General features: G+C 40.8%; 2 protein-coding genes across 3 annotated transcripts; both read right to left on the bottom strand.

Annotated features, from left to right (window-relative positions):
* Positions 1 to 4,424: 4,424 nt before the first annotated feature.
* anxa2a (annexin A2a) lies at positions 4,425 to 12,689 on the bottom strand. The gene is made up of 13 exons (XM_088996185.1): positions 12,562 to 12,689; positions 12,090 to 12,147; positions 11,908 to 12,001; positions 9,926 to 10,020; positions 9,686 to 9,799; positions 9,473 to 9,563; positions 8,401 to 8,480; positions 8,261 to 8,320; positions 7,093 to 7,186; positions 6,905 to 7,000; positions 6,761 to 6,819; positions 4,706 to 4,828; positions 4,425 to 4,616 (listed from the first exon to the last, which is right to left on the bottom strand). The coding sequence occupies exons 2-13, from the start codon at positions 12,135 to 12,137 to the stop codon at positions 4,557 to 4,559; spliced, it is 1,014 nt and encodes a 337-aa protein (XP_088852311.1). The 5' UTR covers positions 12,138 to 12,147; positions 12,562 to 12,689; the 3' UTR covers positions 4,425 to 4,556.
* A 69-nt stretch (positions 12,690 to 12,758) lies between these two features.
* On the bottom strand, positions 12,759 to 24,862 carry ice2 (interactor of little elongator complex ELL subunit 2). 2 transcript variants are annotated; one of them, XM_088996183.1, is made up of 15 exons: positions 24,778 to 24,862; positions 23,612 to 23,712; positions 22,995 to 23,302; positions 22,793 to 22,912; positions 22,586 to 22,720; positions 22,294 to 22,410; positions 21,949 to 22,108; positions 20,280 to 20,461; positions 19,439 to 20,198; positions 17,938 to 18,107; positions 17,042 to 17,171; positions 16,182 to 16,266; positions 15,011 to 15,061; positions 13,724 to 13,967; positions 12,759 to 13,068 (listed from the first exon to the last, which is right to left on the bottom strand). In XM_088996183.1, the coding sequence occupies exons 1-15, from the start codon at positions 24,789 to 24,791 to the stop codon at positions 12,946 to 12,948; spliced, it is 2,700 nt and encodes an 899-aa protein (XP_088852309.1). In that variant the 5' UTR covers positions 24,792 to 24,862; the 3' UTR covers positions 12,759 to 12,945. The 2 variants fall into 2 exon arrangements, with proteins under 2 accessions (XP_088852309.1, XP_088852310.1); XM_088996184.1 differs by having other exon boundaries at positions 12,760 to 13,068; positions 22,995 to 23,298; positions 23,611 to 23,712.
* Positions 24,863 to 25,234: the final 372 nt, after the last annotated feature.

The raw sequence follows: 25,234 nt of genomic DNA, 5'->3' as shown, positions 1-25,234 counted from the left end.
CAAGGCATTTTCCTTTTCGTCAAACTTTTCTAAGTCCGTCTGAATTGCCTGCCGACAGACTGTTGGGCTTCATTTTCCCCCCATTTTTTTGGATGTTCTTACGTCAAGCCTTGCTCTATGGTACAAAGGAAGCTGACTGACTGATGGCCCGGCCGGTTCACAGCTGTCTCGTCTGTCTCGCCTTGACACTGCCACAGGCGGCGCGCCGCATTCGCTATTTTGTGGTCTGCTGCTGGTTAACGTGAGCGCCGCGGCATCCTTTACGAGGAGAGATGTCCTTCAATGTGATTCTGACCCCCCCCCCCCCCCCTGCTCCCTTTGGGCCATGAGCTTCTTATTTACCATACGCAGCATCACGCCACACCCTAATGAGCCGGCATCTTCTTCATCACTGAGACAAAAGGCCGCATTTTGTCGCATGTGCGCTCGGGTTGGATTAAATAATGATAATTAAGAAAATATTAATCAAACTGGCTCTTGGTGCTCGGTTTGAGGGAAGGCGCGGCGTCTTCCAGGCTCGCCTGTAGGATTTCTCATTTAGAACCAGGCCTGCGACCTACAGAGCTGCAGGCTAACACATACAAACAGATGCACGCAATTAAAAGAAGACCTTAGTGGTCTCCTACTATATAATTAAACACCCTTTGGCGTCCCCCCCCCCGCGGATTGCGAGCCGGGGTTCTGACGGTGTCAGTGTGAGAGGGGAGCCGGATTCCCTTTTAAGAAAGTGTCCCTCCTCTAAGTTGTGCCGGATGAATTAATCACCAGCACAAAGTCGAACCTTTCCGGCGTGCGCCAGCGATGTCTGGCGGGCCGGCAGCAGCTCTTCCAGCTGCACTGTGAAACTTTAATGCCGCTGGATGCCGCCGGCGCTGCCAGCCTGGGTTCTTGTCTCCGAGGTGGCGGAGGAGAGCTTTCCACATGTTCGTTTCTAAGTGGGACAAGAATTTGGGAGGACGCAGCCGGCTGGCGAACTGCTAAATGGCCACTGGATGACAAAGGCAGATGGCGCCGTTTTAAAGGACAACGGACACCATTTTTTTTGTTTCCTAACTGACATCAGAAAAATGTTTTATAGCATCTAAAATACCCAAAACATGCAGGTTGATATTTTTAGTCAAATGCTAAACACCACTAAAAATGAGTTAAAGTGTCCCAAAACTACTTCAAAATGACCTCAGAAAGTTTCAGTTTCAGAAGGTCCCACCCCCTTGTTCGTGACGTCACGCCAAGACGTCTTGCCTTGCTCGAGAATCAAAACAATGGCTTCAGATTCGGAGAAGATGCTTTCTTGTTGCTCATCCAGTTATGAATATGATTGAAATAGTTCTGAAGAGGAAAGCATTAATGTTTGCAATCGATAAAAAGAAGTCCATCCGTATCAATTCGAGCTGTCAGGACTCCAATGTCGCATCCCAGAAAATGCACAAGATGGCGCCCAAGCTCCGTTGGAAATAGGCTGATATGTGTGCTGGGAATTTGTGTCAGTGAGTATCAAATAGTAGTCTTGGTGCAACACACAACGATTCACCATCGCGTTATGTTTTCCTTCTAATTTCGCCATCAACACGGATCAACACGAAGTTTTCAGTACCCAAGTACTCAAAATGCATTGTGTGTCGCTTACTTGGTCAGCGGTGTTCCTGACGTGACGTCAGGAATCGTCACCGACTCAAAAACAAGACTTCCTGAATATTCAGCCTTAAAGTCTTAAAATAAATATAATATATAGCTATATGCCGTGGAATCTTTGTAAAATGCGCTGCTCAGTAGAAGTGAAGTGATTTTACAAATTATGGACACAACTTGTCCGGAGGCGTCGGTTGACCTTTAAGTGGACAAAATAACTTATTTCGTTTTAGGACCTTCCTTTTTTTCCCGAATGAGGGCTTAACTCATTCACTGCCAGACAACGTGCAAAAATGTGTCGGCTGCAGTGCCAGGGTTTTTGTCATTGTCATTCGAATTCCAGGACCCACAGAATATTGAGTTTTAGGACAACATAAACATTCAATGCAGTGTTACAAACCTTACACTCTCTTCTTTCATCAGAAAAAAAAGAGTTAATCCCTAAATTATGTAGGTCTGGAGTTATATGAGCTTGAAATGAGGGTGGCTGTCCAAAATACAATGCAACACAGTACATACATATCGGTTTATATAGTGCTTTAATAACAGCTGAGGCTGCAACAAAGCGCTAAAAGGGAAATGCAAAAAAGGGAAATGCTGCCCCCGTGTGGAAGGGTAAAAAACATTGCCAGAGGTCTGGCCAGCGCTTTATTGGCACCCAAGCATGAAAAACCAAAAACCAGATCAAATTCGAGAATTAAGCTCAACATCAAATTTTCAATGCCTGAATTAATTTGGGATGGCAGTGAAGGAGTTAAAAATAAAACCTTTATGTGCCATTCGCAGCAGCGGTCGTACCTAACCGTCTGATTTTTGGAGGTTCACTGGAATAGGGACATGTTTTTTTCGATGTGCACAAATGTGTGCAATCGAGTGCCAGGGTTTTTGTCATTGTCACTTAAATTCCAGGACCCACAGAATATTGACTTTTGGACTACATAAACATTCAACACAGCGTAAGAATTCTTAGTGTCTTCATTCATCAGAAAAAAACAAGTTAATTCCTAAATTATATGGCTCTGGAGTTATATGAGCTTGAAATGAGGGCGGCTGTCCTAAATACAATGCAATATATAGACTAATAAAGGCATCCAATCCAATCCAATATTGGTTTATATACCGCTTCAATAACAGCTGAAGCTGGAACAAAGTGCTAACATGGGGAAAAAAGGAAAGGCTGACCCCTTGTGGAAAAGAAAAAAAAGCATTGCCAGAGGCCATGGCCAGCACTTGATCGGCACTCAAGCATGAAAAACCAAAAACTGAACAAATTCGGGAATGGTGCTCGACGTCATATTCTCAATTCCAGAATAAATTTGGGAATGGCAGTGAATGAGTTAAAACAATTCTGCATAATTCACAACCAATGTTTATTTTCTTATGTACTACTGTATTACTACTGTCAATTTAGCTTTCATAAACAGCTTTTATGGGTTATTTTATTTTATTTATTCTCGGTGGTGCGTTGTGAGATTTTTCAAATGTAGAACAGTTGGCTTTAACAGGTTGTTCTTAATGCGTCTCCATAGTTTTCAGTTTAAAAGCACACTGTTTATTCTCATATTAGACTTGGAAATGTGATTATGATTATCGACCTTTATGTATTTATTTCTTTATTTTGGGAGGCAAAGGGGGGTCGCCAAGCTATTGGTTGTTATGGTAATGCGGGTATACGTGCCGGCGCTTTTCTCTGCGCGCTCGCCGCTTGACATTCATGGGGTTAAAGTCGTCTGAATGATGAAGTGTCAGCATTTGGGACAGTAAATTGCACGCTTTCAATTGAGAAGCGACTTCCCCTCGGGTCCTCCGCCGGTCCCCACGGGATGGCCTTGAGCAGAACAGCGTGTTGTACATCCATATAAAAAAAAAAAGGAGGAAATATGGCGGTACTTTCCTCTTTATGATGGAGTGATTAATCTGTCAAGCATATCGGCTCATAAATTCCTTGCCTCTCCTTGCGAAATACGGTTTTAGCTTACTTTGTGCTAGATATATTTTTTTGCCCCCGCCTTGCCTATAAACATAAAGCGTCACAAAGGGCAAACGTTGTCATCAGTATTATTACAAAATGACCATAAATCTAATGTCTAGTTAAAACTGAAAGTCCTTTTTTTTAACAGTTTAACAGAATTCATTTCTGAAAACCGTGTTTGATCTTCAGGACTTATTTTCATGAGCTTCCTCTTCCTCATCGCTGTGTTCAGCATAAGTCATGTTGCCTTTTGGGGATGTTTTTTTTTTCTTTTTTCTTATACTTCAGTAGAAATGCCTTGACAACACTGCTGCTGCTTATTCCATCCTGAGAGACTGCAAACTAAACAGCAGAAACACTGCATATACGCTTGTTTAGTACTATGCAAATCATCTTTGCCGGAGGTAAAATTAACATTTTTAATTAAAATATTAGCACCAAACAAACACGGAAAAACACACTAATGATTAAATCATATTCATAGATCCTCGTAGTGGAAAAAAGGCAAAGGTATTTGGACCTACTCTTGAACCACATTTATGTAAACAAATATATTGGGCGACATTACTCATTTAGGAATTCAATTCCTCATAATACGACAATTGTGCACTCCTTCGGAATTGTAGTTAATGTTCACCGCTTTAAATATGTTTTGGATATTCATGTAAATGTCATGTATAATCTGCGGGTTCATTTAATGATACAAATGCCAATGTGCATTTCATCAACTGGGCGACGCCTTAACCACAAAAAAAAAAAAAACGAAGGCTTGTTTTTAACGCTACTATAACGCCCTCTTTAGGATAGAAAAGAAAACTACAGATAGGAAGACGCGCGCTGGGCTCCTTTATTATTTTACTTCAATAAGATAGTCTTCATGTAGCCAAAAAAAAAAAAAAGAAATCTCTCTTTGCATACCAGTTCCAGTTATTTGCATTTGTCGAGTGAAAGGAATTTACTCCTCTGGTCCACAGAGGCTCAGCAGAACCTTCTGGTAGTCTCCCTTGGTATGTTCCTGCAAACGGAGCATAAAAAAGAGCACTTTGAAATCATGGCTGCTTGAATTAAATTGTAATATTTGATGCTATGCAACAAAGGACTTACCTCAATGGTCTTATGAAGAGATTTGCCGTGGTGAGCTTTGTACTCTGAGCAGATCTTCTTCAGGTCAACTTCACAGCGTGACACAATGATCCTGCTCACCACCTTTTCCTTGCATCCTTTACTCTGAGAACATAAAATAAAAAATGTCAGCACTTTCTCCGGTTGCACCTAATTCTGCTCTACAGCAACAAAAACACATAGTTGGACTGAATTTTAGTGCTCCCCCGCCCTTTTTGATCAAAATGAGTGAAGACCTGATTATCAGATGCAGCTACAAAATTTCCTCAGGTGCTAAAAGTGATCTTTTCTCACTGATGTACTCAAGCCTGTTTGGTGGAAAAACCGTTCATGTTAAAGCTAAATTTACAACGGCAAAGTCGGTGTATGTTTGAAAAATTATCACGCAGTATTAAAGGATTTGATGTGTGCGTTTTGGCAAAGTCCATGACTGTGGCATCAATTGGAACGAGAGCAAATTAGGAAGCGACCGCAAAGCTTTCGACAAATATAAATTAAAGTGAAATATATATTAAAGTGAATATGCAAATGAGAAGAATGTTCAAATTGTAGTTAAAAGCTATCGAGCTAGCTATGTATTAGCTATATAGCTGGCTGGCTAGCAATCTAGCTCCCTAGCTATTAGCTATCTATTCGCTAGCCAGCTAGCTTTCTATATATTTGAGTTACTTCCAGGTCGAGTGAAACCTGGCGCGTGTGGCTGCCGCTGCTCACCCACAGAAAAACTCATCCTGCGACTGTAAAGTGGCCTTGGGAGTTTTGAAAGGCATTGATAAATGAAATGTATCATTATAATCATAATAGTTGGCCTCGCATCTCCCATTATATTTTCCCAACGACCGACTGTACTTCTTAGTGTTTACCATGTAGCACTGTGATGCCTCCCCGAGGTCAGTTTTGGTACTGCAACAAATTATTTGACTATAAATGGTAAAAAAATACAGATTTTTGTCTTGTGTGTGGCATCTCATATTTTAAAATCGGCTTAGCCGTTTAAAAGAACACCATAAATCTGTTGACATCTATCTCATCCAAAGGGTGGACCAAAAGTATCTGAACACACCTTTCACTGTAATAATAATAATAATAATAATAATAATAATAATAATAATAATAATAAGACATTTCATTTATAAGTGCCTGTTCCAGGATAGTTTCTTTTTGTGGGTGAGCAGCGGCAGCCACAAGCGCCAGCGTTCGCTCAACCCAGAATACCTCAAATAGATAGAAAGTTGGCTAGTTAGCTAATAGATAAGTAATAGATAGCCAGCTAGAGAGCTTGCTAGATAGCCAGCTAGCTAGCCCAAGTGAGCAACATTGTCTCAATGGGACATACAACAACAACAACCACAACAATAACAACAACAACCATAATAATAATAATAACAATAATAATAATAATAATAATACATTTCATTTGCATTCTCTCATGATTGTAACTCTTTAAAACTTAAATAAGATTTTTTCTTGCTTAAAAAACAAAAAAAAAACAAAAACAAAATGGACTTCTATGACCCAACTGTTTTGGTTTTTGTTTTCAAAAGAAAATCCACCACCTGTTAATTAATCAATTCAATGCTTCCAGTGTGACGAAATGCGTTTGTGGAAGCTCCTCATCACTGTGGTTGGAGAAGGGTATGTGGAATACTCAAAAGCCCCAATCTCAACCCCATCAAGTAAGATGGGGGGGGGGGCATCAACTCTTATTACATTTCTAGGTCCTCAGTCAGCGCATATGTCAAAATTGTGTAATTCAAGAGCTGGGTTCACCAAACTGCATCATCTGGACACGTTATTTCTTTTTAATTTTATTTTGGTGTTCATATAAAGAACGTCTCAATTTTTACTGTCACTGAAAAATGGATGGATGGAAACATCAACTCTATTACATTTCTAGGTCCCCATTTAGCACATATGTCAAAATTGTGTAAATCAAGAGCTGGGTTAACCAAACTGCATCATTTGGACATATTTCTTTTTTTATTTTGGTGTTCATATGAAGAACATCTCCATTTTTACCGTCACACATTTATTTACCTTCATAGCGTTGTGGAGTCTGTTGGCAAAGTACTGCTGTTTGTTCTCAAAGCTTTGAACTGGGAAAACAGAGAAAATAAAGTAAGAAATACAGATGCAAGTAACACCTGTGATTTATGTATTCGATGTATGCGATTTATGTACCGAGAACTAGGAAGGACATCTGCAGGTCTCCTTTCACTTCCTTCATGATGCTCTCCTGCATGTCATAGGGGCTGTAACTCTTGTACCTCTGAAACACTAGGGAGGGAAGCGTATTGTGAGCTGCTTTATATTTCCATTGCTTATTAAAAACAAGTTATTGTATACACAGCAATGATGTGTGCTCAAACCTCTTTGCAGGTGAGGGACACTCCTCTCAGTCATGATAGAGATCCAGGTGGCCACATCCGTTCCTTTAGTCTTCACGCCGGCGTCATACAGTTTCTGTGTTGAATCAGAAAGACCCTAGTCAGTAAGTTGTGTCCCCCTTTTTATGAGAAAAAAAAAAATCATCCAAGTCTTGTCTGTTTGAAATAATGGATGGTAGGAAAATGATCAGGAGCACAAATGACACAGCGTCCCTTGGCAAAGTCATTTGGAAATGGCATTTATTATAGTTATGACTCTCTTAAAGGAAAACCGACGTCACTTTTTTGTTTCTTAACTTGACACCAGAAAAACGTTTTATAGCATCTAAAATACCCAAAACACGCAGTATGATATTTTTATTCAAATGCAAAACACCAATAAAAATTCCTCAGTTCGTGACGTCACGCCAAGGCATCTTGCATTGCTGCAGAATCAAAACAATGGCTTCAGATTCGGAGAATATGCTTTCTTGTTACACATTCAGTTATGAATATGATTCAAATAGTTCTGAAGAAGAAAGCATACATGTTTGTAATCAATCAAATATTTTATTCCGTGTCATTTTGAGGCATCTGGACTGCAATGTAGCGTCCCAGAAAAGAGGCACAAAATGGCGATCTCCTGTGGCCACCTCTGTTTCCACAGGCTGATAAATTCCTTATATGGAGCTTGGACGCCCTCTTCTGGCGGCTTTTGGGTGCAACACAAGGTTTTCAGACCAAACAAGTACAGCAAAATACATTGACGTGATGGAAGGACTGCTACAATGTGTCTTTTTTTCCGTCAGGGGCGTTTCTTTAGTGACGTCACGTACGGACTCGTCACCAACTCAAAAACAAGACTTCCTGAATATTCAGCGCGAGTCTTAAAATGTGAAATATAGCTATATGCGGTGGAATCTTATTAAAATACGCTCAGTAGAAGTCATTTGAAGCCATTTTACAAATTATGGACACAACTTGTCCGGAGACGTCGGTTGTCCTTTAAGTTGCTCTGATGTTAAATACCAAGCAAATAGCAATCAAGGGCATTTTATTCAGAGTGCCTAAAAGGAGTGACGTGTGTTTTACGACAATGTAATTCAAATATTACAACTTTGGAATGTGACGTTGTTGTAAATATGAATCTGTTTGTGTGAACAAAACTTACTCTGGCGTCTTCATCAATCTTTTCATAGTCCACGACGGAGGAAGGCTCGTCACGTTTGGTCTGTGCACACGGAAGGTTCGGATTCGGTCTTAAAATGATGAAAGCAAAACCGCATGGTTGGCATTTGCGTCAAAACTCACCTGCACCAGAGCCAGCAGCAGTTTTGCAAAATTTCCGGAAGTGTCGCCCGCAACGTCTTTATCCAGGTCCTTCTTGAACACTGTGGGGAAGCGGAAATATGCGTCACATTGCCACTCCATTTATTTGTGCAGCCGCACGAATTAGCTGATGTTGTTTTTTTCTTTCTTTACTATTGATTTATGTATTTATTTAGCTATTAACTACTTAATTACAATCGCGCCTTGGAATCTAACCGGATTTACATGGGACAGAAGATGTGAGACAATCTCTTTTTGTGAATGGATGCTATAGCTTCGTGTTTGCTTTCAAAACTTAGCTTGTAGTAGACGTGCACATTCCACCATGATGTCTCTGATCCACTGATGAAAAGGAGGCTTTTATCCGATCCTCTCTCATCTAGAACTGCTTCACATATAAGTGTTTGTCTTGTACTCAAACATAATAGAGTACATGGGGAAAGTCGTTAAGGTTGCACAACTGTCCATGCTTTTATGTTCCTGTTGCGTTTATTATTTTGCTTTGTGTTGACTATTATGTGAAGCGCCTTGTTACAGCTGCAGCTGTTGTGAAATCGCAATATAAATTAGGATGTACTGTATTGTAATTAACTCAGTCACTGCCATTCCCAAATTTATTCGGGAATTGAAAAGCATGACGTACAGAGCCATTCCCAAATTTGTTTGGGTTTTGGTTTTCCTTGCAGAGGGAGTCCCGATAAAGCGCTGGTTAAACGTCTGGAAATGTTTTTCCCTCCAACGAGGGGGCAGCATTTTCCTTTGCATATCCGCCGTTATTTCAACCCATATAACTTAAGAATTAACTCCTTTTTTTCTGATGAAAGAAGAGAGTCTATGGTTTCTACCGCTGCATTGAATGTTTAAGTAGTCCTAAAACTCAATATTCTGTGGGTCCTGCAATTTGACTGCAAATGACAAAAACCCTGGCACTGGAGTGGACACATTTTTTTGCACATCGCCCGGCAGTGAATGAGTTAATTAATTAATTTGGTATTTGTTGAAAATGAATCCCCCTTGTGTTTTTACGGGCGCTTCATTTGGATTTGTGACTCACACTCTTTGTAAACTTGTTTGATCTCCTGCAGCTCCGAATTGCTGCGGGAGCACAGAATCTCGATGAGCGTTTCTTCATCAGTGCCAAGACCCTGAAAGAAAGTAAATTTCTGCATTCTGGATGTCGTTCACACAAGGGGGGAGGGCCACCAAGGAAAGACGCCTGTTGGCATGCCAAACAAAAAAACTATGTTGTGGGTGGCCTTTTGTGTACCTTAATAGATCCTCTAATTTCTGAGGCATCATACTGGGACGTGCTTTTCATCAGGCCAAGGATGACTGATTCCACAGATCCGGACAACGCCCCCTTTAAAGCTGAGATCATGTCCTGCAAGAAACTGACGTCACAATGAGGTCCCCCGAACAGGTGACCCAGCGCATGTTTCATAATTCTCTCTAAGTTCAGATGGTTTCTTATCCCCCCCCCCCCCAAAAAAACAACAAAAAACTTTACCTTCTTTGCTCTCCTTTCATAAGCAAATGCAATTTCTCTCCTCTGGGAGTATGTACGTTTTGTTAGGATGTCAATGATGGTTTGTTCGTCCACACCTGAAGGCCAGAAAAGACACTTCATTAACTCATTCATTCACTGCCAGACAACGTGCAAAAATGTGTCCACTCCAGTGCCAGGGTTTTTGTCATTTTCACTCAAATTGCAGGACCCATAGAATATTGAGTTTTAGGACTACATAAACATTCTTCTTTTCCTTTCGGCTTTTCCTTTCAAGGGGGTCGCCAGAGCAAATCAGTATCCTCCATCTTTTTAGAGGTTTGATCTGCATACATAAATATTAAATGCAGCATAAGAAACCTTACTCTCTTCTTTCATCAGAAAAAAAAAAAACTAAATCATTCATTGCCATTCACGAATGGCCTGTGGCAATGTTTTGTTCTTTCCACAAGGGGCAGCATTTCCCTTTTTTCCAGGTTAGCACTTAATTACAGCTTCAGCTGTTGTTTAAAGCACCATATAAACCAATATGTATGTATTGCATTGTATTTTGGACAGCCGCCCTCATTTCAAGCTCATATAAGTCCAGGCTCAAATAATTTAGGAATTAACTCATTTTTTTCTGATGAAAGAAGAGAGTCTAGTTTCTTACGCTGCATTAAATGTTCATGTAGTCTTAAACCTCAATATTGTGTGGGTCCTTGATTTTGAGTGACAATGACAAAAACCCTGGCACTGAAGTGGACACATTTTTGCACATGTCTGGCAGTGAGTGAGTTAATTCCTAAATTATATGGGTCTGGAGTTATCTGAGCTTTAAATGAAGGCGGCTGTCCAAAATACAATGTGATACATACATATTGGTTTACATTGCGCTTTGACAACAGCTGAAGCTGGAACAAAGCACGAACATGGAAAAAAAAGGAAATGCCCCCTCTCGGAAGGGAAAATACATTGCCAGAGGTTTGACCGGTGCTTTATCGGCACAACCCAGAAGAAAAACCAAACCCAAACAAATTAGGGAATGGCGCTCCATGTTACATTTTTCAATTCCCGAACAAATTGGGGAAAGGCAGCGAATGAGTTCAGGGCATCTAAACACTTTAATAAGAATACAAAATAAAAGGTGTCTTAAAAAATACAAGATAACGAAAGTGTGGATTTGCGCGGTCAGCGAAATTCTATCGTTTAGGTTTTTTTTTAACTTGTAGAACAAAAAAAAAAGCGCTGTATTATTTGGGGTTCAAATATTTACATCAGCCCTCCTCTGTGGTGGCATGTTCTCTCCGAGCTGGCGTGGGTTTTTTGCATGCATGCCAGCTTCCTCTCACATTCCAAACATGTATGTGAAGGATTGCCCTTGAATGCTAGTTTGAGTTGTTAAGTCGTCAAGCTGTCCTGCGACTTCCAACCCTAATCAAGACCAACGCCATCGATACATTTTTGTATGACGTCAAGCATCTCAAAACACACCTGTCGATAGTGTGTTAAAGGTCAGGTCAGGATTTTTTGGGGTCTATTTTCCTGTTATAACTGAAACATTTAGTGACAGGAATGTCAGTGGAAAGAGTCAAAGTCTCATTTCAACGCTGACCGGATCTGTGTTGAATGGTCATTCTATTAAATGGACCTTGAAAAAAATATGGGAACATTTTTCCCCCCTCTTCGCCCAAACACATGATTTGAGAAAGTGATTTTGAGGTGTCGGTACATTCGAGCGGAAACAATTGTTCAGTTGTTTTCCAGAACAGTCAAAAGTACACCATCAACACTTTCACGGAAACAAATGATCATCCTAACAAAATGCTGTTACCAGGAGCTTCCATCGAATGTTTTGCATAGTGTTCTGCTCCCACTGTGGTCAGATTTGGATGAGTTCCCAAAATGTTTTTTGAAGCCAGAATGCTGACTCACAAATACAGAGTCCGAGAGTCCGTCAAGAGACACTGCATGCGTTCAATAGAATTGCACGTCATGTATCTTGCCTTTTGTTTTGATAGCCGTCTCTATCCTCGCAGCATCTTTTTCAGGGTCGAAGTCCAACGCAGGTAGGACAGTCGGGTATTTTGGCTCGTGGGACTGTGAAATGAAATGAGACACACAGTCTATCAATAACATAAAAGCACATGATGCATATTAAAAAAGTGGAACATCGGTTTGGCTTGACCTCAGGGTTAAGGGCCAGTTGCCCCAAAAATTCAGCCACCATCGCCATTTTCACTGTCCTGCAAAAAGTGAGACACCATGTGATCATGAATCAGTCTAATGCCATCACTGAGGCAGAATAGGACACTTTTTTTGTCGACGGATTCAATGACATAATTCTACTGCACACCCACATCCTACAATGGGCAGTTTGAAAAAAAAAACAGCATATAATTTAGAGGTTGCTTGCTAATCATTGACACACATTCAGTGGACACACCCTGTAAAAAAAAAATCACACATGGAGGCTATGTGAACAGTACATTGTTCTGAAACATAGATAGCCGCAGCTGAGCAAAAGCACTTTGGCACAAACAATTCCTGATCGTAGTCCGTGTATCAGCTATTTTTTGTGCTGTTCCTATCCAGATCCTAAAACATTGTTATACAACCAACCAAGTTCTTTTAGCTTGCCCAACAACGGTGAAACTTACCTAACTTGTAAAAGTTGGCACAAGACCGACGAATCCTGTGTTGATGTGTCGGAGAAAAAAGGGTGTGGAGATTTAACGCCGCTGCGACTGCCACAGGGAGAGGACTTCCCCTTTTCACCTCCTCCTTCCCCCCTCCACCCACCCAGTCCTGACTCCACCCAGTAGAACAAGCAAGCCATTGCAAAGTTTATCCTGCCAAAGTTGAGCTACTCACTCAGCTTTGATGAATACAATTCTTCCTCAGGCGTACCGATCTCATAACCCATTTGATTTGAATGCTTACAGTTTTATTGCTTTTCCAATATAAGAAGATAACACATACAAAAATGATACTACTCCCGCTTGAGTGTTTCAGCAGAGAGTATCTGACAGTACTGCGTGATCTTAAACTGAATGCCGGGTGAGTTTGTATGGGTATTTTTTGTGATTTGCTGAGTATTCCTTTTTCTTCTTTTTCTTCTTCCCTCCTGGTTTGCCCGCCTTGGCGACATAGCCATTGGCCGAATCCTGCCGAAAGAAAGAAAAGACGGCATAAATACTGGTGATTTTGAGTTTTAGGATTTGTGCTGAATCAGAAAGCTCTGATGAGAAACTATAACAGACTGTCTGACTTCTCGAAGAATAAAAAATATTATTTGGTGACATCCGGGAGGGGCTCAGAGTCGATCCATTGCTCCTTCTTCACATAGAGAGGAGCCAGATGAGGTGGCTCGGACATTTGAGTAAGATGCCTCCCTGGTGAGGTGTATCGGGCATGCCCTATTGGCAAAAGACCCCGGGGATGACCCAGAACACGCTGAGGAGACTACGTCATCCAGCTGGCTTGGGAACGCCTCAAGATCTGCCAGGAAGAGCTGGAAGAAGTGGCTGGGGAGAGGGAAATCCGGGCTTCGCTATTGAAAATCGCGACTCTATCTCGGATAATGGATGGATGTATCCGAACGAATGTCACTGAGTTGACTAGTCAACTGTGCCGAGTAGAGTAGTTTGCAGGGTCTGGCTCTTTTCTGTCCAGCATGTACATTCTGCACTTATAGACGTGCGGCTTTGGCACTGGTTCAGCCAGTATCAGAAGCGACCGAAAAACCTTTCATCGGTTTAGTTCCCGAGATTCTTTCGTGTGCTCGTATACATTGAAAGTGAGTGTGATCGAGTTTTTCACCTGCGTCGCAGATCGAGGGGGAAACGTGCAGGGGACCCGGCCGTGCTTCTTGTGGAATGCCAGAGGCACAGTGGGATCCACAGGTATCCAAGGAACGGGGGCATTAGCGGGAGTCCGGGGGAGACCATTGTGGACTTGGCGCAAGTCGTACGCGGTTCGACAGGGTTTCCCGTCGGTTGCTTTTAATAAAGTCACAAAAGGCTCCTCAGGTTTGTGGGTGATCAGGTATTGCCCTTCTTCCATTCTACAAACCAAACACACAGGTGTGTCAGTGTGACTTCTTTCTGGTGATTGGAATGTTAAAAGCGGAACGTGCTACTTGGGTTGTGAGAAGCGAGTTGTGCAATTCCTACACAAACATGGAAGCAGACTAAAATCACAGACCTAAGGTTGACTGAAAAAAAAGTTCAAACCAACCATCATACCAGGAATGCACTCCACATTCTGAGACATACACTGTAAAAGATTAACTCTACAAATGTGATTTGCTTTTTCTTCGCCCTTTTATGATGCCACAGCGAGAGGTACCCAGTGAAGGCAAATTGGAATGTAAACTAACATGAAAACTTGGGCACTGTGTCTGACAACACAGTGTAATAGGAGCAATGCGGTTCATAAAATATGAATGACATTCACCAATGTATTTTACCAAACTCTAAATAGCATCGAGCTAAAAGCATCATGGCCACGATAAACATAATGAAAATAACCGTAGCGCTCGCCAATCCACATCTTATTTTGACTGTCCATTACTCTTTTTTTAATGAGTCTGTCAGTCATCTTCAAAATTGTTTATTTCAGTATACAGTCGTTAAACTTATCTTTAGTTTGCATGAGTGATAGGAATCAACATTATGGCTTTTGATAAGGATCAGCCTTCCTGTTAGCTAACGCTAACTACATGGAGGTCGAAGTGCCAGCGGAGATGCTAACCTTACTGTTCATATGGCTTCTGGTATCCTGTATTTGATATTGGAGTTTAGCATTTTAAGGTATCATATTTGTATGGGAAAAACTATTTTATTTCGTGAATTACTCATGACAAGATGACTCTACCCAAATCGTATGTGCTCCAAATTGAATTAAGTTTAATGTCGTTGCAGTCTGCTTGCTTGATTTTTTTAAAGGCTGTTTGAGAGCTCGCTGATATGAAAAAAACAAAACAGTCAATGAAAATATTTTACACAGATTCACAAAGCAGAGAAATAATGAAATGGAAGAGGGCTCACCCCTGACCATCTCAAGTGTTTGTTGTCTTTACAACGTCTTGCGTTGTCGGCAACTTACTTTGTCAGCTTTTTCAAAAGGTGGTGCAGAATGTTGAGCGACTTCACTGGCCTGTGAACAAAAATAAGCGTATTACATTTTGTTGATATGTTGACATGCTGTAGGCAATCCTGACAAAACCAAAGGCTGTGATGGTGATGAAAAACATGGCCGCTATATTAACTAATTTACTGCCAGATGTATGAAAATGTGTCCACTCCAGTGCCAAGGTTTTTGTCATTGTCATTTGAATTCCAGGATCCACAGAATATTTTTAGGACTACATAAAAATCAATACAGCGTTAGAAATCTTAGACTCTCGTCTTTCATCAGAAAATGTTAATTCCTAAATTATATAGGTCTGGAGTTATACGAGCTTGAAATGAGGGCGGCTGTCAAAAATAAAATGCAATACATACACATTGGTTTATATAGCGCATTAACAACAGCTGAAGCTGGAACAAGCGCTAACAATGGACAAAAGGGAAATGCTGCCCCCTTGCGGAAAAAAAAAAAACACTGCCAGAGGCCATGGCCAGTGCTTTATCAGCACCAAGCATGAAAAACCAAAACCCAATCAAATCCGGGATTGGTGCTCTACGTCATATTTTCAATTCCCGAATACATTCGTGAATGGCAGTGAATGAGTTAAATTATTTTTTTAACCAATTAACCGCATGCAGGATGTGAGCTATCATATTAACTGCCATTCCTAAAAGTATTGAGAAAACGTGTGACGTTGAGCGCCATTACCAAACTTGTTCGGGTTTTGGTTTTTTCTTGCGGGGGTGCCGATAAAGTGCTGGTCAGACCTTTGGCAACGTTTTTCCCTTCCCCGAAGGGGCAGCATTTGCTTTTTGCGCTTTAACAACAGCTTCAGCTGTTGTTAAAGTGCTATTTAAATCAACATGTATGTATTGTATTTTGTAAAGCCGCCCCCATTTCAAGCTCAAATAACTCCAGACTAATATAACTTAGGAATTAACTTTTTTTCCTGATGAAAGAAGAGAGCCTAAAGGTTTCTTACGCTGCATTGAATGTTTATGTCGTCCTAAAACCCAATATTTTGTGGGTCCTGCAATTTGAGTGAAAATGACAAAACCCCTGCCACTGGAGTGGACAGTTTTGCACACCGTCTGGCAGTGAATGAGTTAATCAAAAGTGGAATCATCTCACAAATTCATCAACTCACTTGAACCCGCAGGAGATGTTGTCTTTCCAAGCATCAGGCAGCCTTCTGAACAGAGCAACTTTGGAAGTGTGCGGATTGATGTGAGCTACGCCGAAAGAAAGGGATAGAGAGGAAGCTAATGAGTGCAGACAACAAGAGCTTTCCTTCATCAACAACACCACAGATGACTGCAACGCCTGCCATGAACATGATTTTTCTACCTCCTCAACAAAAAAATCCCTCTCTCAGTCATGAACCGAATTTAAGCCACAAATAGACAATAAGGAGATAACCACATGATGAGCCATCAGCCACAAAATGGGGAAGTCTAATATCAGCTGGGCTAGTGACATAAGCCTTTATCAATGTTTTTCATATTTAGCTTGAAGACGCTGACGCAGGAGGACAATGAAGTCATATGTCATGGCTTTCTCAATATACGGTCTATCAGGTTGTCCATGGTGACACCAATGTTTTCGCAGTGGGCACCATAACCATGACCTCTCCCAATTTTTTTTATGTCAAAGTCAACTGAGGATAACCCGTTAAAACATTTTATGACATAAACCAAACCAGATGAAGTGCAATTTCACAAAAAACAAACAAAAAAAGACTAAAGCGACAAGATTTTCCTGTATCTTGAGGTCTGAGGTTGCTTTCAGGCTATGGCTGTTCTTATGGCAACAGTATAAACTTAAATTAGTCTGCAGCGGGAGGAGAAGGTGAGTCATCTAAATACTATTCTGTTGGTTCATGTGGCAGGGTCATTTGCTTAAGGGGGGAAAATAAAATGACTCCTTACAGCCACATAAATGCAACTTTCCAGCACTAAGCATTGAAAAAAATTGGGAATATTCTGATGAAATAAAACTTTTTTTTACCTACGAAGGAAACTGTGCTGGAGTGAAGTGCCCTTTCCGTCCAAAGTTGGCAAGCCTCACTGTTACTCAGACATTCAACCCCGTGACACAGCTGGTACTCCAGTTTGGGCAAAACATGCACCGGCACAACCTGGTTTGAAGGACAAAAAGAAAATATCGGCGGAACTCATTCACTGCCATTCCCAAATTTATTCAGGAATTGAAAATATGACATGTATGACATGTTATGCTTGGGTGGCGAAGAAGCGCTGGCCATGGCTTCTGGCAATGTTTTTTTTTCTTTTCTACAAGTGGGCAGCATTTCCCTTCTTTCCATGTTCGCGCTTTGTTCCAGCTTCAGCTATTGTTCAAGCGCTATATAAAACAATATGTATGTATTGCATTGTATGTTTTGGACATCCGCCCTCCTTTCAGACCCATATAATTTAGAAAATAACTCTTTTTTTTCTGATAAAAGAAGAGAGTCTAAGCTGCATTGAATGTTTATGTCGTCTTAAAACTCAATATTCTGTGAGTCCAGGAATTGAAGTGACAATGACAAAAACCCTGGTATTGGAGTGGACACATTTTTGCACATTGTCTGGCAGTCAATGAGCTAAGCACCCAAAAATATTTTGTGCAATAAAATCTTGTGACATTTGGAGAGGAAATGTACTTTAATTACGTGACAGGTAAAAGTAATGGCGTAGATAAGTCCTTGCTGTAAAATGTGTACTGTATGTTTTGGAGGAATGCATTCCCAGAATTTTTGATATTGACTACTGAATGTAGATCTCGGTCTTCAAAACATATCCTACAAAATTTGTTGTAACATGCTACAAATTTTTGCACATCGCCGGGCAGTGAATGAGTTAACCACGTTAAGATGAGTTGCGGACATATTTTGACATGCCTACATGGTTTGGGTTTGGGAATATTTTCCTGGATTGGGCGACAGAAACTGAGGTGCGAACGATGAGGAGAACATCTTGGAGACTGAAGAGCTTATAGAGCAGGTTGCCTCTCTCCGGGGAGGTGTAGTCTTGTTCGTCCTCAGTGCCGGCCTGCAGCTCCTGGGACAATATTTCTGTATCGGACAGTGAAAAATTGAGGTCAGCCAGGTATCAATGAGCATAAACAACATCATATCTATTGTACTTGATGATCTATCCTTAATTTTTTTGCCACCCAGAACCAAATAGCTGTGTTGCGGTCAAATTTGATCTGTTAAAGCTGTTCAATTTGAAACATTTTCGCAACAATAACCATTTAACTTCTATTCATTAACTGTGTTTAATTTTCCCATTTCTGAGCGGCGGTAATGTTCAAACTGTGCATATCGGTGCGGTGTTACATAATTCTGTCCAGGCAGCAGGCAGAAAAGCAACCTTTGGAGGAAGTGGCAGTGAATGAGTGAAATTCTACAATACTTTTATTTCCAATTTTCTATCATTTCAAAGGTGGAACTGAATGTATCGATAAAATAATCAATTATATATAATAATATATATACAGTAAAGTCTCGTTATATCGATATCAGTTATATCGATAGTACTGCTTATTCCGATACTATTTCTATGAACGCAAGGAGAAAATTTACATGCCGCAGGATCGGATATATCGATAGTCCGGTTATATCGATATTTTTTCCGACTCCCGAGAATATCGACCTAACGAGACTTTACTGTGTGTATATATATACAGTAAAGTCTCGTTATATCGATATTCAAGGGAGTCCGAAAAAATATCGATATAACCGGGACTATCGATATATCCGACCCTGTTTGCATGTAATTTTCTCCGTGCGTGCATAGAAATAGTATCGATATAACCGGGACTATCGATATATCCGATATCGATATAACGAGACTTTATTGTGTGTGTATATATATATATATATATATATATATATATATATATATATATATATATATATATATATATATATATATATATATATATATATACACACACATTCCAATGCCAGAGTTTTTGTCATTTTCACTCAAATTGCAGGACCCACAGCGTAAGAAAACTTCGACTCATCTTTCGTCAGAAAAAAATGTTAATTCCTAAATTATATTGGTCTGGAGTTATCTCAACTTGAAATGGGGGAAGCTGCACAAAAGCCAAATGCTGCTCCCCTCGTAGGAGGCAAAACATTGCCAAAGGTCTGACCTATGCTTGAAATGCACCACCTCACCAGAAAAAAACAAAACCTAAACAAATTCAGGAATGGCGCTCCACGTCATGCTTTTCAATTCCAGAATAAATTTAGGAATGGCAGTGAATGAGTTAACTTTTCTGGAGAGAAACAACAGATTATTTTATGGCTTTTTGGAGGCCCGGGTGTCCTACAACATGGTAAGTCTTGGTAAGCATGGTAAGCTATGACTACAAGAGTATCTTGATACTAACTTTTCCTCTCCGGGGAGTTTGTGGGGATCACTAAGGGAGCAGCTGCGGTTTCGCCACCCTGTTGGCGGTTCCTCTCCAAGTAAGAAGTCACACAAGGTTTCACTAGAGACAGCGGGAGGGTGTGGCAGGGGGGTTCCACACATCGGGTGGGTGAGAGGATCTCCTGGGACAAGGCGGGACTTTTGGTGGCCGCGTCACTGGCCCCACTGAACATGGCCTTTTGCATGCGCAAGATCTCCCCCAGTTGGTCGGCCGGGGCCTTTGAACGTTTGGATTCTTGCCTGCGCACCGTACCCTTTCCGGGAGAGGGCAATGCTAAGGTCACAGGCGCGGAGTGGAGGTTGGCGGAGGACACGGCGGGTGTCGCTGCTTGAGATGGTGATGTTGAGTCATCGATGATCAGTCTGTCATCCTCAACATCTTGATCACTTTCTTGATTGGATTCATATGCTGGTTTTGTAGCGTTAGCTTCATGAGCTTCCCTGATATCCGTTGGATTCATCTGCTCTGTTGACAGGGAATGTTTGATATCCGTCACAGAGGTGTCCGTCTCTTGTGAACTACGACTGAGAGGATTGAGGAGATGTTTTTCCTTGCTTGAAAAAGGTGAACTTGTATTTTTTAAATGTTTTAATGGCTCGTTTTGCATCTTTTGAACTTTGTTATTTGGTGCCTCTCCAAACGTTTCCAGGTCAGTGAGGTCAACTCCAAAGTCGAGATCATCGCTGGCGAGGGAAATCTGGTTTCTTTGGGAGCTCTCCTGGTTTGGAAACAGTTTGTCACCCCTCATGAAAAAATAAATAAAGATGTGCATTCATTAAATGTGAACCGTGTAAGATACCAGCGAATGTTCCCGATCGTCCACAGGAAGTTCCGTCATTAAATGGCAAGCGTTTCTTTTTCCATTCTTCTTAAAGGACAGTTTTAGACTTTCCTCGTGGTAGATGAGATTCTTCTGTCTCAGCGTTATTTCATTGTCTAGGAGGGGCGATTCGATGTAAACAGTCTTCTTCTGTGTCACACCTGTGGGTGGAGTTGCGAGTGAGTTTATGACACATTGCAATCACCAGTCATGATGCTATAATTCGAATACAATCTGGAATGAACAACAAATGATTATTTTTAAAACAGGATATTTTATTTATTTATATTTGTAGTAAACCGCTTTTTTTTGTTTTTGCAAGCAAATAAATGTGCGAGTTGGTTTTGGGCAATTTCTGGATAAATTGCACGTGCAGGCTGAATGTCTCAACGAAAACATAAAAAAAACTTGGAACGATTTTCAACCACGTGTATTCAGGTTATTTTATTTTCACAAATGCTCATTTTTTGTAGGGCATTTTTTTGGGTAGGTTGAAAATCACTTGAATGATTATTTTTTGGGGGGACAAGTTTTTGAATTCCAAAATCTGCTGTTGAAAGTGTCATTGGGAGTAAATAGGTAAACTTTTGTGTGCATAATGAAAGTAGATTAAAATTTGTTCCTTCAATTTCATATAGGAATTATGTAAATGTGCAATATTGAATGTGTATCAGGAACTGTCAGTCTTTGGGGCGTCTCACGATGATGACTTGAGAACTGTATTAGCTTAGTTAGTGCTCGACGATGATACATTTTGAATTTCAGGCTACGGAACGCAATGGTGGACAGTTGGGGCTTGCAAAGCCTTCTCTGCTAGCCTAAAAATATCTGAATCACGGACTGATGTTAATGATACTTTGTCCATGAATTCTTATTAAATACAGTAAAGTCTCGTTATATCGATATCGGATATATCGATAGTCCCGGTTATATCGATACTATTTCTATGCACGCACGGAGAAAATTACATGCAAACAGGGTCGGATATATCGATAGTCCCGGTTATATCGATATTTTTTCGGACTCCCTTGAATATCGATATAACGAGACTTTACTGTAATTGCAAATTGTCTTTCAGCTTCCTGTTGTTACTTTTCCCCTGTTGTACTGCTTCTAGATGTGTGTTTTCATGTTTAAGCATTTAAGCAATCACATTCCTGCCATCATTCGTTACTGGGTCAGAAATCTACCTGGACGCTTCACAATTACTTCTGCAGGCCCTGGAGCATCAATGTGTCGATCAAACGGTTGCTCTAACCAATCAGATCTCAAGTTGGCAACCCTTTTGGGTTGACTAGTGACTAGTCAATCATAGTTTGCTAAAACTCTGACGTTTCCAGTGCCTTCCAGCAGTCCTTTGGTTGCCAACTCGAACTCTGATTGGTTAAAGCAACAGTTTCATCTACACTTATTTTATGCTACAGGGCCTGCAGAACTGATTGTGAAGGCGTCCAGGTAGATTTCTGACCCTTGAAACAAATGACTGTTGCGATCACACACCGCTAGTGCGTGGCAAAAGCATACTGGCCAGAGCTAGCACACTGTATCGGTAGCTAGCTGCATAAGCAAATATATTGTGTTGCTAATCCAGGTCCCGCCACTGACGGAACGAGACCATATTGCAAACCGTGGCCCCCTCGCGTATTACCTTTTCCATGATTGACTTTAATGCAAACAGGAAGTTCCCATCTCTGAGCAAAGTCAGGACCGTGGTTGTCCAACAGTGTCACCAGGGCCTCTCGGGTGAGACACACATGAGGCTCATAGCGTTCACAAAGCTTTTCGGCATTGTGATCGCTGCTGATTGCCTGCAGGGGGCAACAGAAAAATCGCTATGTGAGGAATACCTGGTGTCCTTTGTGAAAACCGCCACAACCAAAATGTGAGTCACTAAAGATCCAGGGTCATGAATCCTCTTCTCAGCAGTCACAAAAGGAATTTTTGCAACTTACTTTAGAGAAGTAGTTATAAAAAAAGTGAAACAATTGCTTACAGCGTGCTTGTCCTTAGCTTTTTTGGCTGGAGGATTTTCTGATGAAACACTTTGATAATCTGTTGCAAGTTGTGCATCAGCAGCCATTATCACGCAGCTTGTGATATCCACACTGCCCTGAGGAGATTAAAGAAGGTTCCAAATACGGAAATAAAGAAAATGGACGAACATAAAAGGAACTGTTTTTTTTTTTTTTTGCAATTCAACTATTCAAGTTGAAGTTAAACCCACAACGGAGAAACTGCATTCTATCCAAAAATGTCTGGATCAAGCCTGGGTGAAAACACATTACCATGACAACAAGCTGTTTTTCCAAGGTGAGGGACAGTGCCGGGTTGAACGTTCCGCCAGTCAAACTGGTCATCTCACATATCTGATAGATCTGAGGTAATGTTTGGATACGCTCCAAACGTGCCCTCAAATACTCCTGAGGACGAACAAAATCATTTTCGGTTCAAATCATAAATCGCAGAACGCCAGAACGGCATCGTGCGTGTACCTCGGCATATTGTAGTGCTCCCTGGGATATGAAACTGTAGTCGTCTGCGCACACTTTGGCCACATCTTGCAAATACCTCTGAAATTGCATTACTTCTTTGTCGACTCGGGCTTTTAGGTGCTAAAATGTGAGCAGAACAAATGAAGGAATGCGACAAGGAGTTGCCTGATGACAATTACTTTTCAAAGGAGATTAGTGTCACCTGTGGAGGAACTCTGAGCATCTTACTACACAACATATTCAGATAGGCCCTCTGCTCATTGCTGGCCAGGCTGGACAGGCATGGGAAGGGCAGTCTGGGTTGAGGAAAGGCATCATCTGCTCCGTTTACTTTGGGGGAATTTTGACAACCTTCTGGAGCTTCCACAGTAGTGGTGACGTCCATGGTGTCGCAACCGGAGTCATCCTTGCTGCAGCTTTCCTGCTGCCGTGCAACTTCTTTGGTAGTTGACTTTTGTTTGGACTGAGCACCACATTTGAGTTGTGTGCTGTCATTCTCTGCAAGACTTCGACAGAGAGGAAAAACAGAAGTCACAGTAATTAACACTCATCTGCCTTTTTTAAGAGCGGGTGTACAATTAAGTATTTCAAAGGTTGTCTTTCTTGCACCACAACGGACTCTGTCAATATCAGTAATGATTGCAAAAGCATGAATAATATCAATAGATATTTCAGACGATGTAGGATCAAATTTAAGTAAATAAATAAACCAGCAAGCAGCATTATGTCTACCATAAAACCCTGTCATGTCAAAATACTGTCGTAGACAAATAAATAACTTGACAGGATTGAGATCATTAGTTCAATCATTTGCATACCTTTGGAGAGAAGCCCATAGTTCTCTACTACTGGGTGCGAGGGAATATTGATCGTAAACATCTTTGGTGAAGAAGGGACCATCAGGCACGGGTGGGTCCTCCCTTAAAAGTATTGTGCATTAAAAATTGCTGATTATAATATCGGTTGATATTGAGATGAATTGCAAAGTAATATAAAAAATGGGACATTGCAGCATGACCTATGCATGCACCTGTATATAGCCCAGGCACACACTTGTAATTTTTGTTCAGTGTTTCTGTTTCTGAATCTGTTATAAATCTAAATACAGTGAATGTAGTTTTGTCATTAAGTTTTTTTCTTTTGTTGGTTCATAGAAGTAAGCAACTGTCCAGGTGTTTCAGGTGTCACTCAAAGTTAAAAACATGGTCATTGATCACCTCACTAATTGAAATTGCTTCTCTGTAGAAAAAGCTAATTTTCTTGGCTTTTTGGGAAAAATCGTACATTTGGCAAGAAACCACCTGATTTTAACAGCCGATATCTCCAGAACCAAAACAGCTACAAATGATTTTTTTTCTGATAAAAGAAGATAGTCTAAGGTTTCTAATGCTGTGTTGAATGTTTATGTAGTCCTAAAACTCAATATTCTGCGGGTCCTGCAATTTGAGTGAAAATGACGAAAAACACTTGGCACTGGAGTAGACACACTGGACACATTTTTGCATATCGTCTGGTGGTGAATGAGTTAAAAAAAGGGGAATTGCAGCATGACACCTTAGAAATTGTAATTTTTATCTTATTATTTTCGGAGGGGGCATCGTTCCGAGGAAGTTTGCATATGTGCCGTACAGGCGACGTGGGTTGTCAAATATTCCAATTTAAAGGTAATTTTACTTGAGTAAAATGTATGACTACTCAACCCACTTTTTAGATACGTACTGCAAGACAGAACGGTCGATTCAGATAATGACAGATGTGTACATTAGCTCATTGTCAGCCATTATGTGTGATTCCAATTGATAACGTACCTAAATTACTTATGTGCGGAGTACTGTACATTACGTTACAATCTCTGGTAACGGCTACGAGCTTCCGAACTCAAACGCAGCGTTTCCAAGGTACGGCTTATTGTCACATGTGATGACAACTGGCACATCAAGTGTCAGTATATCCCTCGAAAAAATATTACTTTAATATCCACTCACCAAATCAGTTCCATTACTATCACCGCAAGAGCACATGAAGTCGGCTAGCCAGTTAGCAAACATGCTACACGAATCTCGTTCTACTGAGAAAGTAATGTCGACGTTTATCGCTCTTTACAAAGTGCTGCCCTCTTGCGGATCTTGACCAAATTAGCTTGTATTCGATGTTGAATTGAACGTACCTCGTATAATAATAATAATAATAATAATAATAATAATAATAACAATAATAATAATACATTTAATTTATAAGCGCCTTTCAAAACTCTCAAGGTCACTTTACAATAGCTCCTAAATCTACTTTTTTTCTTAAACTTCCCGAAGCCAGGCCACATATTTTACATGACCAAAAACTCCTGGCACACTACCAAATTAAGACATATGTATTTATTTTGGCCCCTAATGTAATCTGTCAAACAACCTGAACTAACAAGACAGGAAAAATAGCAAAAAAAAA

This window comes from Hippocampus bargibanti, linkage group LG05, assembly GCF_051943395.1.
Source record: "Hippocampus bargibanti isolate YZ-2025 linkage group LG05, ASM5194339v1, whole genome shotgun sequence".
NCBI classification, from domain to species: Eukaryota; Metazoa; Chordata; class Actinopteri; order Syngnathiformes; family Syngnathidae; genus Hippocampus; species Hippocampus bargibanti.
The sequence above is the reverse complement of the archived record's forward strand: the minus strand, read 5'-3'. Positions and strand labels throughout refer to the sequence as shown.

Bases quoted from the DNA above. Each gene is read 5' to 3' on its own strand.
- ice2 (XM_088996183.1), bottom strand. The intron at 22,721-22,792 runs GTACACGCACGA...GTTCGTCCTCAG, and splicing joins GAGCACTACAATATGCCGAG to GAGTATTTGAGGGCACGTTT. The intron at 20,199-20,279 runs GTATCTTACACG...TTTCCAAACCAG, and splicing joins ACGATCGGGAACATTCGCTG to GAGAGCTCCCAAAGAAACCA.
- anxa2a (XM_088996185.1), bottom strand. From the start codon at position 12,137: ATGGCGATGGTGGCTGAATTTTTGGGGCAACTGGCCCTTAACCCTGAG. The intron at 7,187-8,260 runs GTAAGTTTTGTT...GATTCAACACAG, and splicing joins AGATTGATGAAGACGCCAGA to AAACTGTATGACGCCGGCGT. The intron at 6,820-6,904 runs GTACATAAATCG...CTGTTTTCCCAG, and splicing joins GATGTCCTTCCTAGTTCTCG to TTCAAAGCTTTGAGAACAAA.